Raw genomic sequence first — 12,326 nt, forward strand, 5'->3', positions numbered from 1 at the left:
CATATAATGAGAAAAGCAGACCCTGTCTGTATGAGAAGCATAGTATTGGAAAAGGAGCATACAGTAAGGGAATCAAACCTTTTTTGGAAGGAGAATGGGAGGGAAAGGTATCCTAGAAGAAATAATGTTTGAGATTTGAAAAATGAATATTCAGCCATGTAACTGGAGGGAGCAAAAGGGAGAAGGGCAAAATCTAGGCCAAAGTCCAGTAGCTCCCCCCGCCCAGGGGATATATTCCAAGACCCCCAGTGGATGTCTGAAACTGTGGATAGTAGCAAACCCTATGTTTCTTCCTATACATACATACTTACGATAAAGTTTAATTTATAAATTAGGCATAGTAAGAGATTAGCAACAATAGCCAATAATAAAATAGAACAATTATAACAATATACTATAATAAAAGTTATGTGAATGTGGTCTCTCTCTAAATATCGTATTATACTGTACTCACCCTTTTTGTGATGCTGTGAGATGATAAAATGCCTTATCAATTAGTAATTTTTGCCTTTTTGCTTAAAGGAAGCACTTTTATGGCTTCCTTTTGGCATGCCTGAGTTGCCCCATTACTACTTTTGTGCTTTGGGGCCATTATTAAGAAAATAAAGTTTCCTTGAACACAAAAACTGATTCTACAACAGTGGATCTAATAGCCGAGGTGGTTAAGTGACTCAAGGGTGGAGAGCATATACAGCATGGTGACTCTGGACAGAGGAAAGATCCATATCCCAGGCAGCACTGAGCAGAAGAGCACGAGATGTCATCACAATACTCAGAACAGCACCAATCTAACACTTATGAATTGTGCATTTCTGAAATTTCCCATTTAATATTTTGAGACCAATGTTCACCACAGGTAACTGCAACTGTAAAACTATGGCTAAGGGGGACGACTGCACTGGCATATGGAAAGGCCTGGAGGTCAGAGAGTGTGACACGGTGGCTGAATGTGCTGAGAGAAAGGGTGAAGCAGAGGAGGGCCTGCAAGGCTGGACAGGCAGGGTCACTAAAACACCGAGAGGAAGCCAAACAAGCTCCTGATTGGTGGTAAATGTGATGTTCAGGTGGCAATTTTCTTTGGAAAATTAAAAATGTTAAAAATTAACACTAATAATCTTGTTTTTGGTTAACGTTTTACCACGTATGTCACAGATAACAGTTTGAGAGGACAACAGTGTTTCTAGCATTCAGTTAAGTGGCTTCTCCCATTTAGCTCTGATGCCTGTCTAGTAACAAAGGAACAATTTATTGCATGTGCTCTACCTCAGTGACCACAGGTGTTAATGAGCCATTACTCTTTTTTCCTACAAAGTAAATTAAATCTCAAATCACCTTTAGATCCTGGGGCCAAAGCAGCTCTTTTTATAGCATAGGTCTTGAGACATCTCTCAAAGGAGTCATCCCAAAGTGCGACTACACCATCTTTTCCTCCAGTAACAAATCCCTACAAAAGTAAAGGTGTCAAGTTAATAAAAATCCAAATATTTCAAAACAATAAGCCTCTTTGTATTGAAAAATTCTAGAGGAAAGAACATTTATAGGTAAAAGTTACTGGTTGTAATAAATGGAAATTAGTATAAGAATCCACTGCATGTTTTTAAACTTCAATATGGAGGCTGCAAAAATTTTTACAGTGACACGATACATGCAACTTTTAGGACAGGACTTTAAAAGCACAGTTTGTAAGTTGGAACCATAAGGTAGTGCTACTACTTTCAGCAGGTCACATCTATTCTCCTGGAGGCTTCATAATCCTATCCTTTAAAAAGAAAGGTTAGTATCAGGAGCTACCTTATAGGGCATGGTGATAATATATAACGCACTTAAACAATTTCTGACCCATAGTAAGTGATTAATACATATTAACTTAGACTTTTTTTAAAACAGCAGACCTATTTCACTCTGGGTTCAGGCATTTGAAAGAGGAATAAAACAAGGTCAGGTAGACTAGCTCACAGATTATTACTGAGTGGCTCAACTAAGCTGAATGCCACTGTCCCTTTACTTGTTAAAATGCTCTACACTGCAGGATCAAATTCTGTTGAACTTAAGATATCTTTAGATGACTTACCTTTTCCAATGCATGCATACTGAATACGGGCCCATCATGTGCTTTAACTGTTTTTACAAGAAAGATGTCTCTCCAGATGCACACATCTCCTGTGGACGTTCCAGAAAAAGCCATCTCTTCTGTCCATCCATACACCGCACACATCATTGTTTCATTCTTCCCCAGTGTGCCTATGTAGCCTTTTCTGCCAACCAATCCTCCCCCTGGGTCACAAAAATATGATGAAAGTACCACTTTCAAATATATAACATAAGACAGTAAAATTCCTTCTGTTGTTGTTTACATAGAAAGACATGTAACAAAAAGAAGAGTTAAAAAGAAAAAGACGTTTTCTCAATGAGTGACTTGAGCAACACCTTGTCTGGCTGAGGCAGACACAGTTAGGGTTGCCCTCCGGCCATAGCTTTTTTTTTTTTTTTTTCAGCCCTCACCTGAGGATATATTTGATTTTGAGAGAGATGAAGGAACAGATGGATGGAGAGAGAGAGAGAAACATCGATGTGAGAGAAACATCCATCAGTTGCTTCCCATATGCACCTTAACTGAGGATCAAACCCACACCACAACCTTGGACATAAATCTCCAATTGAAAGCATAAACTATTGTTCGGAGGTGTTTTAGTACATAGATAAGAAGAGAAATTGATTAATAATAGGAGGGGAGAGTTGAAAGGTTTTTGTTGAGTTACTTATTTAAGAAGGAGAAGTAACACTGCCTTAAATGCTGAAAGGAAAGACAGTAGAGGAAAAACGGATGATGTGGGGGAGAAAGGGGCGAAGAGCTTGGAGTGATATCCTTGAGTAAGTGAGAGGAAAAGGAATCTAGTGCCCGTGGGAGGACTGGCCTTCACTAGAGCATGGACCATGCATCTAGAGCAGGGCGGCAAACTCTGGGCTCCGGGCCACATCCTGCCACCACCTGCTTTTGTAGGGCTCCCACTGGAGCAGCTTTGCACCGAGAGCTGCAGAGTCCACGCCTGTTTCCTTCTCTGCTCTCTGACTTTTGGCTGCTAGATAGCAGCTCCCAGGGCTTGAGCTGGTCACCATCTACAGGACTTTGCTAATGGCAACTGCTGGGCCCCTAACAGTGGAATCACAGGAGCTGCCTTGCTGCTGGCCAGCTGCCCACGTTGAGAAGGCAGGCCTCTCCGGGAGGATCTATGTGTCACTGAGGCAGAGGGAGGCTGACATGGTCCCCACCCCAACCTGCCAGTCCCCTTCACCATCGCAGGCTGATCTTGGAGACAATGTCTCCAGTTAATGGCCTCTGGGTGCAAACGGATAAGGCAAGGGCAGGAGTTCTCTCTCTTGTTCTATAAATACCAATGCAATATGGTTGATCTTGGGCCTGGAAAGTCTAAAATAGTTACTCTCTGGACATTTAGAGAAAGAGTTTAGCACTCCTGGTTTAGACAACCATTAGTTCGGTTTTCTGACACACAGTATAACAAGGTCATGTCACTGTTGCACTAGAAAAACTTTCAGTGGCTCCTTGCCCCCACCAGCCATGGAGGAGAGTTCAAATTCCTTAGAGGAGAGATTAATAATTCATAACTTGGAATCCTCAAAGCCTACATCCAGAATAGGAGGTAAGAATCTCCCCTTAGCCTCAGGCTTAAGTAATCTTTAACTTAATTTACATAAAGCTATGCATTTAGAGGGTTAGGCAGCACTTAAGACTAATAAGTGATCATTTCCCACTTGGCTAGTACACTCTGTGGATCAGAACCCCAAAAGTGAGGATGGCTGAAAGGCACACCAAAGTCTTATCATTTATCCATTTATGATTCAGTTTCAGGTCTACTATATGTCTTCTCAAACTTAAGGAAAGAAGTTATTCAATTGTACATCTTTTCATTTTAAGGCTATTTACTTTCTTTAAGTCTCTTATTTCAAAAATAATTATAGTTCTTTTCAATAGAAATAATAAGCATTATGTGCTTGCTAATTGCAATTCCAAGTAACAAAGACACGCAAATTAAAAGTTTTGTTTAAATGTATAGGAATGAAAATTACAAATATGAAAATACTTCTTTTACTTTGTAAATGTGTATACACTATGATCAGATGAGTTTGTGAAGTATTAAATCCCTGAAAACTGATTTGTGTTCTATGTGGTTTACAATTTGAAAGTTACTTGAACTTGAAAAATGTCTTCACGAAGCCTTTTCTTTCCTAATATATATTTCACTTCTTCCTATATTTACATATTTTATCAGAAAGGTTTAAGAGTACTGAGACTTTGATGTCAAATTGCTGGAATTTGTAAGTATACTAATCTATGTGGAAAAGAGACATTTTCATTTTAAAATGTGAATTCCACAGTTACTGATTTCCAGGTACAAATAACTAAAGTAATAAAGTCCATTTCTATGTCATTTCATAGCATATAAAGAATTTTTAAAAAATATCTTTAACAAAAAAGGACTTCAGATATCACTTGGTTAATTTCATAAGTTGCATCCTTTTGCAAATATGAATACTACATCAATGCAGCTAATAAATGATAAAATAAATCTTATATTTGTTTAAAATGTATCAAGGCAACGCTGAATCACTTTTTTAAAAATTAACTTTTTATTTTGAATAATCATATATTTTCATAAAAGATGCAAAGATAACACGGTGATCTCATATACAATACTTATTGTTTCCCCAAATGTTAACATCTTACATTCCAATAGACTACTTATCAAAAACTAAGAAACCAACATGTTTGCTGTATTACCATTAACTGAACTCTAGACTTCATTCAGATTTCACCTGTTTTTCAACTCTCTTTTCTGTTCCAGGATCCAATCTATAATATCACATTATACTTAGCTAAATCACTTAGAAAAGTAGTAACTTCCTAAATTTCAAAGAAATAAAAAGAAGCACTTCCTTACCTGCTCTACGCCAAAATTTCATGTGTTTAATTCCAGCTGTAATCAATTTATCAGGCACGTAGGGGTTCATCTTTACGACAAAAATCTTATCTTTACTGCCTCTGAAATAAATACCAAAATGTTTGAATTCTAAGCTAAACCTCTCCTGTGATAATCTGCCTAATCCATACCCTATCTCGATTCCCCCATTACTCAATGGTTGGCCCACATGACTCTCAGGTTTGGGCTATGTAATCATGCATTTGTACCTAAATTATTTCATCATTATTTTAATTTACTATTAACTCTAATCAGCAGAATCTTAAAAGAAAGGAACAGTTAAAATTTGACTTCTTTTGCATGATACCTACTATATAACACTATGCATTGGAAATGCTATTTGTGGCATGAATGAATTAAAGATAATTTAAAAAAATATTTTGCTCTAGCTTAATATAGCCTTTCCAAATACAAAGTTGCTCTTAAACTATCTTTTATTTGGGCATTGTCTATATACTCTAAAAAAAAGCATTTTTCTGTATTCTCTTAATGCTTTAATGTCTTACTTTGAGGAACAAAAAGTTAAAAAAAGATAATCTGACACTTGACTATTTCCTACTTCAAAGAAATTAATATTTTTTATTATTAAAATACAAGCTCATTATAGAAAATTTAGAAAATGAAAGTAACAGAAAAGATTTAAAAATCTATAACCTCTTTGTGAATTGTGTGTATGTATATATCTTCTTTCACACAAATATATAATATGAGCATTTTATCATGCTTTCCAATAGCTACGCAATAGCTTATCATACAGAATTCACTCTACCTGTAAATGGAAATTTTAGATAATAGCTATTTCCAATGTCATATTACATGTACATTAGTCTTTTTACTATGATTGCATTACTTATTCAATGATGAAAAAGATGGCAGTGATAGAAAAAGGTTAGGTTTCCTTGATTTCAAAACTATTTTAATTTTTTTAAATTTTAAGCCCAAAGTAATTTCAGTATTTTGCAATGTACTATCAACCTTTTCCCTACCTTGCTATTGAAAGTTTCTCGCCTTTCTTCCAGTCCCACAGCACAACAGTGTGGCTCTCATCTATTCCAACCGAAGCCAAACGTTTCCCATCCGCTGACAATTAATCAGAGAAACATGCTGACCATTAAATTCAGAAGATAAAAACCATCCAGTACATAAAAATCACAGCATCATATTTAAACTTTTATAAAAAATGTGAAATGCTAGGTATACATACAGCTATAAAAAACACACACCAGAATTTATAAGGAGAGGAGAATTATTTCTCAATGCATATCTGCTGACATTTTCTCTCATTTCATTCACCTTACCCCCCAGGATGAGATGGGGGAAAGGAAGAAGATTAGAAAAGTGGGAAAAAAAGATTTAAAAAATGAGAAGGAAAAACTAAGAAAGAAGAAAGGAAAAAAACATTCACTTCAACTAAATTCACCATAAGAACTCTATCCCATATAATAAAAGGGTAATATGCAAATTAACCCTCATGGCAGAATGACCTGGAATGACCAGTCGCTATGACGCACACTGACCACCAGGGGCACACTCAATGCAGGAGCTGCCCCTGGGTGGTCAGTGCACTCCCACAGAGGAGCTCTGCTCAGCCATAAGCCGGGCTAATGGCTGCGAGTGCAGTGGCGGTGGCAGGAACCTTTCCCACCTCCTTGGAAGAGCTAAGAATGTCCAACTGTGCCTTAGGCCAGAGAAGTGGGCCTAACCCATCAGTCGGACATCCCCCAAGGCCTCCCAGGCTGCCGGAGGGATGTGTGAGTGCCAGCTTATGCCCGATCCCCTAGGGAGCGAGCCTAACCTGGCAGGTGAACAACCCCTGAAGGCTCCCAGGCTGCCAGAGGGATGTGTGAGAGCCAGCTGAGGCCTGATCCCCTGGGAAGCAGGCCTAAGCTGGCAGGTGGACATCCCCCGAGGGGTCCCGGACTGCAAGAGGGTGCAGGCCAGGCTGAGGAATGCCCTCCTCCCCAAGTGCACAAATTTTCGTGCACCAGGCCTCTAGTTTATATATATAAAAGCCTAAGTGACCATTACGACTAGACAACCAGATGATCGGCCAGCAGCTATGATATGCACTGACCACCAGGGGGCAGATGCTCAATGCAAGGGCTGCTCCCTGGTGGTCAATGTGCTACCACAGCTGACCTCCTGTGGCCAGCCAACCTCCTGCGGTCCCTCCCTCTGGCCGGCTCTGATTGGGACTGGGCGAGATGGCCCCCGTCAGCCAGGAGGGACCCCACCCATGCACAAATTTGTGCACTGGGCCTCTAGTTGTAATATAAAGACTCACAGTGATTATGAAAAGTTAATCAAGTGAAAAAGATGTATTTACAGTCACATATTGCCATTAATATGACTATTTTTAGTAAAGACCAATTATTTTGTTATATCATCAAGCAACAAGTAATAAATGTGTCAGACAAATGACTGAGGTAAGTTAGTCAAGCTGACAGGTGTGCATGTGTTTATAAGTTATAAAGGCTCAAACTGCAAGAAAATGTTTGCCACTCTGCCATACTTTTAAAAATATATTTTTTATTGAATTTTAGAGAGAGAGGAAGAGAGAGAGAAACATTGACAGGCTTCCTCCTACATGCTCCCTACCAGGGATTAAATCTGCAACCCAGGCATGTGCCCTGACTGGGAATCTAGCTGGCAACCTTTAGGTGCGCGGGACTATGCCCAACCAACTGAGCAACATTGGCCATGGCTCTGCCATGGTTTTGAAAACCCCAACCAGTTCATTATCACAACCAGGGGTATTTTTCCTGTTGACTCCCTGGTTTGCCATTTATTCTCTTACTAGAGGCTCGGTGCACGAAATTTGTGCACTGGAGGTGGGGGGGGGGGCGGTGTCCCTCAGCCCAGCCTGCACCTCTCCAATCTGGGATCCCTCTCACAATCCAGGACTGCTGGCTCCCAACTGCTCTCCTGCCTGCCTGCCTGATAACCCCTAATCACTCCCCTGCCAGCCTGATTGGTGCCTAACTGCCCTCCCCTGCTGGCCCAGTCGCCCCCAACTGCCCTCCCCTGCCAGCCCGGTTGCTTCCAACTGCTCTCCCCTGCAAGCCTGGTTGCCCCCAACTGCCCTCCCCTGCCAGCCCGGTTGCTTCCAACTGCTCTCCCCTGCAAGCCTGGTTGCCCCCAACTGCCCTCCCTTGCCAACCCGGTTGCCCCCAACTGCCCTCCCCTGCTGGCCTGATTGCCCACAACAGCCCTCCCCTGCCGGACATCTTGTGGTGGCCATCTTGTGGACACATGGGGGTGGCCATCTTGTGCGAGGGCATGATGGTCAATTCAGGCATATTACCTCTTTATTATATAGGATTTCTTGACTTGTAGCAGATCCCAGAATGTGTATATACTTTTTCCGCAAAAGTCTCCACTATGAATAATTCAATTATCACTTTAGTCAAAGCAGCAGAAAGCACAAATTGACTGTTTCTTAATATAAAATTCTCTATTAATGGCACCCCATTTCCTGATCCACAGCCTAGCTTTCCTTGTACATCTGTTTTCGTATTGTGAGCTATCTATAATTGTTAAACTTTTACATGTACAACAGACCTAACATGATCTGAAATTATTTAGATAAGACAGCTTGGAATTGTCATTTCATAGAAATGTTATAAAAGAAATATTTCAGGTCTCACCTCTTTCTTAGCTTTCACCCTAAACATTTTCAAAGTCTACTCTGTGGCTATGACATCGAGGTCAGTCTGCCCAAAGGGGGAGCTATATACTGCTAGTGATTGAGATAATTTTAGACGTTACACAAACATTTTTATTTTAATAGAAACATATTTATGTTAATGGGTATCAGAAATTATACTCATTGAATTATAATTACAAAATAGCCAGAAAACCCACACTAATTGGTCCTAACTGGTCAGGAAAAGAATATGCACATTTGGCAGATCTAAGAAACAATGATTTAGACTAAAATGCTATGTATTGTCTCTGCATTTTTATCATTCTTACTGAGATAGAAAACGGCCTTACCTGAGAAATCAACAGCACAGACACCATATTGGTGGTAGCCCTTTAATATAGACAATGGTTTAATGGTCTCTGTATCCCATATGTGAACTGAGGGATCCCTACCTACCTACAATAGAAAGAATTATAAGTTATTTTATACAAATTATTTATTTTTATATCTTTCTAAGAGGAAATAAAACAGATTTTATATAATCTTTTTTGTATTTGCTATTGACATTTATCAAATGAAAAACATAAATTAGACTGTATATGTGACTATTTTTCTGATGTTTGTTGAAGAGCTAATAAGGCTAGGCTCAGTGTTCCTAGCAATATCCTAGGACTATGTGACTCTAAATCTTATCTTATGCTTCACCAATAAAGATAGTGTGACTGGGCACCTACTATTGGCAGTGTTCCTATGAGAGATATAGTTAAGCACTAAGATCTTAAGGTATTTTCACACTCAACTGTGTGCAACAAGGTATTTTCACACTGTGGGACAAGAAGATATTTTCAGTTAAATAAGAACATCTGGTAATATATGCTTAATGAAGATGAAAATGTTGGGAAGAAAATCATGGAAGAGATGATACTTGACTTGGGCCTTGCAGGTCTTGAATAAAAGAGAAGCAAGCACTTCTAGCCTCGTACAATGGTGTAAGCAAGGATCAGAGGGGTTAAAGCACCAAGCAGGTACACAAGGCTCTGAATAAACAATTTCACTGCAGCACTCTATCACCTACCTTTTAATTTGGTTTATGACGTTTGCTAAAGCACAGGAAAACTATCAATCCCCTCCCCCTCCAAAGAAGTGCCTTTATTTACCGAGCTTAGGAAAGGAAAAGAAACTAGAAAAAGGAAATTTCAAAACAGGTCTTTAGTGAGGGCCCAGGTGCAGTGAGTGGTGGGTCCAGCTGGAGTCTTGCCCTCACTGGTGGTCACTTCCTGGGTGAGAGAACAGTTCTCCCCCATTCTCTCTACCTGTCCCCTTTGGGCCCTCGCGACTGGCCGGAACGACTTCTCATCTCGGTCAGCCCTGTCGCCCTGCGTCAGCTTTCATCGTACAGAGTTTCATAATTGCCAAGAACTTCCTTTTGGGAGGACTTGCTCCATTTACAGTCTGGAGTTTCACCATTAGGGACCACAACATTGAGGGTGTTGTTAATCTGGTTATACTTAAGGATGTGATCCTGGAGGTGAGAGATGGCCACATGCTAACCTCGATCGGCCAGGGCTTCAGTCCGTTGTCTATGAGGAGCCATATAGCATGATGCCAGTTGCCCAGCACCCCACCCAAATTATATCCTAGGAAGTATATTTACACAGTGTTTGAAGCTGGACAGAATAAGGGCTTTACTACTTATTAGTTGAAAATTATTTCATTTCTTTAATCCTAAACTTAAGCATTTATACACTGGAGAAAGTGGTTTCACTCTCCTTGAGGTGAGAATAAAATAAATATACTTTAAGAAACTAGTAAAGTTCTGACATACAGTAAGAATCTATAAACATTACCCCTTTTCTTTTTTTTAATATATATTTTATTGATTTTTTACAGAGAGGAAGGGAGAGAGATAGAGAGTTAGAAACATCGATGAGAGAGAAACATCGATCAGCCGCCTCCTGCATCTCCCACTGGGGATGTGCCCGCAACCAAGGTACATGCCCTCGACCGGAATCGAACCTGGGACCCTTTAGTCCACAGGCCGACGCTCTATCCACCGAGCCAAACCGGTTTTTGCAGCATTACCCCTTTTCATCCTTCTCTAAGAATGTCTATATAGAGAGGTATCAGTTAAGGCTTATCTTAGTGTTTTCTATTTCAATATTTCTGCTTTGTACTTTGGTAAACTTGAAGAGGTTCCTATCATGGTTGTAAAACAAAAGCATACTGATCCTGTCTGTCATAGAACATTTGTTAGGTAACTTATTATAGTATTTTAGATAACCTAAATAAACTGTATTTCTAGTCTTTATGTTTTCTGTAATTTTTACTCACAAATTTTTAAAAATTAATATCCTCACAGAAAGAGGATAAGCCAGAGCTTTTTAGTTCCAAATTCAAATTAAAATAACAATAACTAAACCTCTAAGGAAAACTGTAGGGGAAAAGTTAGGGTAGATTTTATTTGTAATATGAAAATAAAATCCCATTCTAAAGAATTCTTCACTATTTTTTTTTTTTTGTTCTCAATCCTCACGTGAGGATTTTTTTTTCATTTGTTTTCCAGAGAGAGTGGAAAGGAGAGGGAGAGACAGAGAGAAACATCAATGTGAGAGAGATACATCGACTGGTTGACCAGAATCGAGCCCACAACCCTTCAGTCCACGGGCCAACGCTCTAACCACTGAACCAAACCGGCTAGGGCCGTAATTCTTTACTCTTTATTTCCTAGAATACAAAAGATAGATTTTTAAAAAGTGGACTTACCTAACTTTAAAGCCAAACAAAGGTCTATCCTATCTGACCTGTTATAACAGTTTTTCAGAGGACCTACCTGGCCTGTTGCCACATAGTCTTTCAAAGGATGGATAGCCAGGCAGAGAATATCATCATCATGACCCAGGTAGAAGCGCTGTGTGTTCTGTTGTCGATTATAAATGACACCCACTGCTGCCACATGGTACACAATTTCACCAATTTGAGTATAAAACAGATTACTTCGACAGTCATAACCTCTGTAACTAAACATAGAAAACATATAACATGAACTTTGGCCTTTATCTGATAAATATGGACTATATAAAGGAAAAGGAGGTATACCTTTTGGGTCATTCAATTTCTAATTTTATAAGATACTAAGCCATTAAAACAAAATACAAAATCTCAGGTCACATAAACTTTTATGAACTGCTCTAATTACAAATAGCTAAATCCAAGCTACACTATTGAATTTAAAAAAAACTCAAGGTGGAGGTAAATAGTACACTACTAGTTGCATTTAAGTACAGTATTAAATTTGCATATAATAAAACAAAAATAGATGCTTTTTATAAGTGAAAGGGTACAGAAAAGAATATATATTTGTATATTGTCTGTACATGCATAAATATTTCTGGAACTAAGTAACAGTGGTTGTTCTTGGTGCAGGGAAATGATGGCTGGAGAGCAGGGGGGGGGGTGGAGGAGTTTTAAAGTGTACTCTTTTATACACATTGTTGAACTATGAGAATATAATATATATTCAAAAAATAAATTTAAGCAATTTTAAGATATTATACTCATCTGGAAAAAAGTAGTCAAATCTTCCTAAAATGGTTATTACAGTTCCATTTATAGCAACCTTTCTTTGCACGTCAAAGAAAATCAATTCATAAAATATAACTGCATGGCAATACTGCCTATTACCA

The 12,326-nt window shown here is 39.1% G+C and overlaps 1 protein-coding gene across 14 annotated transcripts in view; it reads right to left on the reverse strand.

The window, feature by feature from the left end:
• EML5 (EMAP like 5) overlaps nt 1–12,326 on the reverse strand; it is a 111,060-nt gene that overhangs the window by 64,555 nt on the left and 34,179 nt on the right. For all 14 annotated transcript variants that reach the window (XR_004968428.1, XM_036314886.1, XM_036314874.1 and 11 more), the window contains 6 exons: nt 11,474–11,660; nt 8,994–9,099; nt 5,984–6,077; nt 4,959–5,059; nt 2,072–2,274; nt 1,333–1,444 (listed from right to left, as the gene is read on the reverse strand). Coding sequence is in view for 13 of the 14 variants with exons in the window: in XM_036314886.1 (XP_036170779.1) it covers nt 1,333–1,444; nt 2,072–2,274; nt 4,959–5,059; nt 5,984–6,077; nt 8,994–9,099; nt 11,474–11,660 (803 nt within the window). In the remaining variant the exon portion in view is untranslated. The remainder of the gene's footprint in view (nt 1–1,332; nt 1,445–2,071; nt 2,275–4,958; nt 5,060–5,983; nt 6,078–8,993; nt 9,100–11,473; nt 11,661–12,326) is intronic.

The sequence above is a fragment of the Myotis myotis genome, unplaced genomic scaffold (genome assembly GCF_014108235.1).
Source record: "Myotis myotis isolate mMyoMyo1 unplaced genomic scaffold, mMyoMyo1.p scaffold_m19_p_1, whole genome shotgun sequence".
In the NCBI taxonomy this organism is placed as follows: domain Eukaryota; kingdom Metazoa; phylum Chordata; class Mammalia; order Chiroptera; family Vespertilionidae; genus Myotis; species Myotis myotis.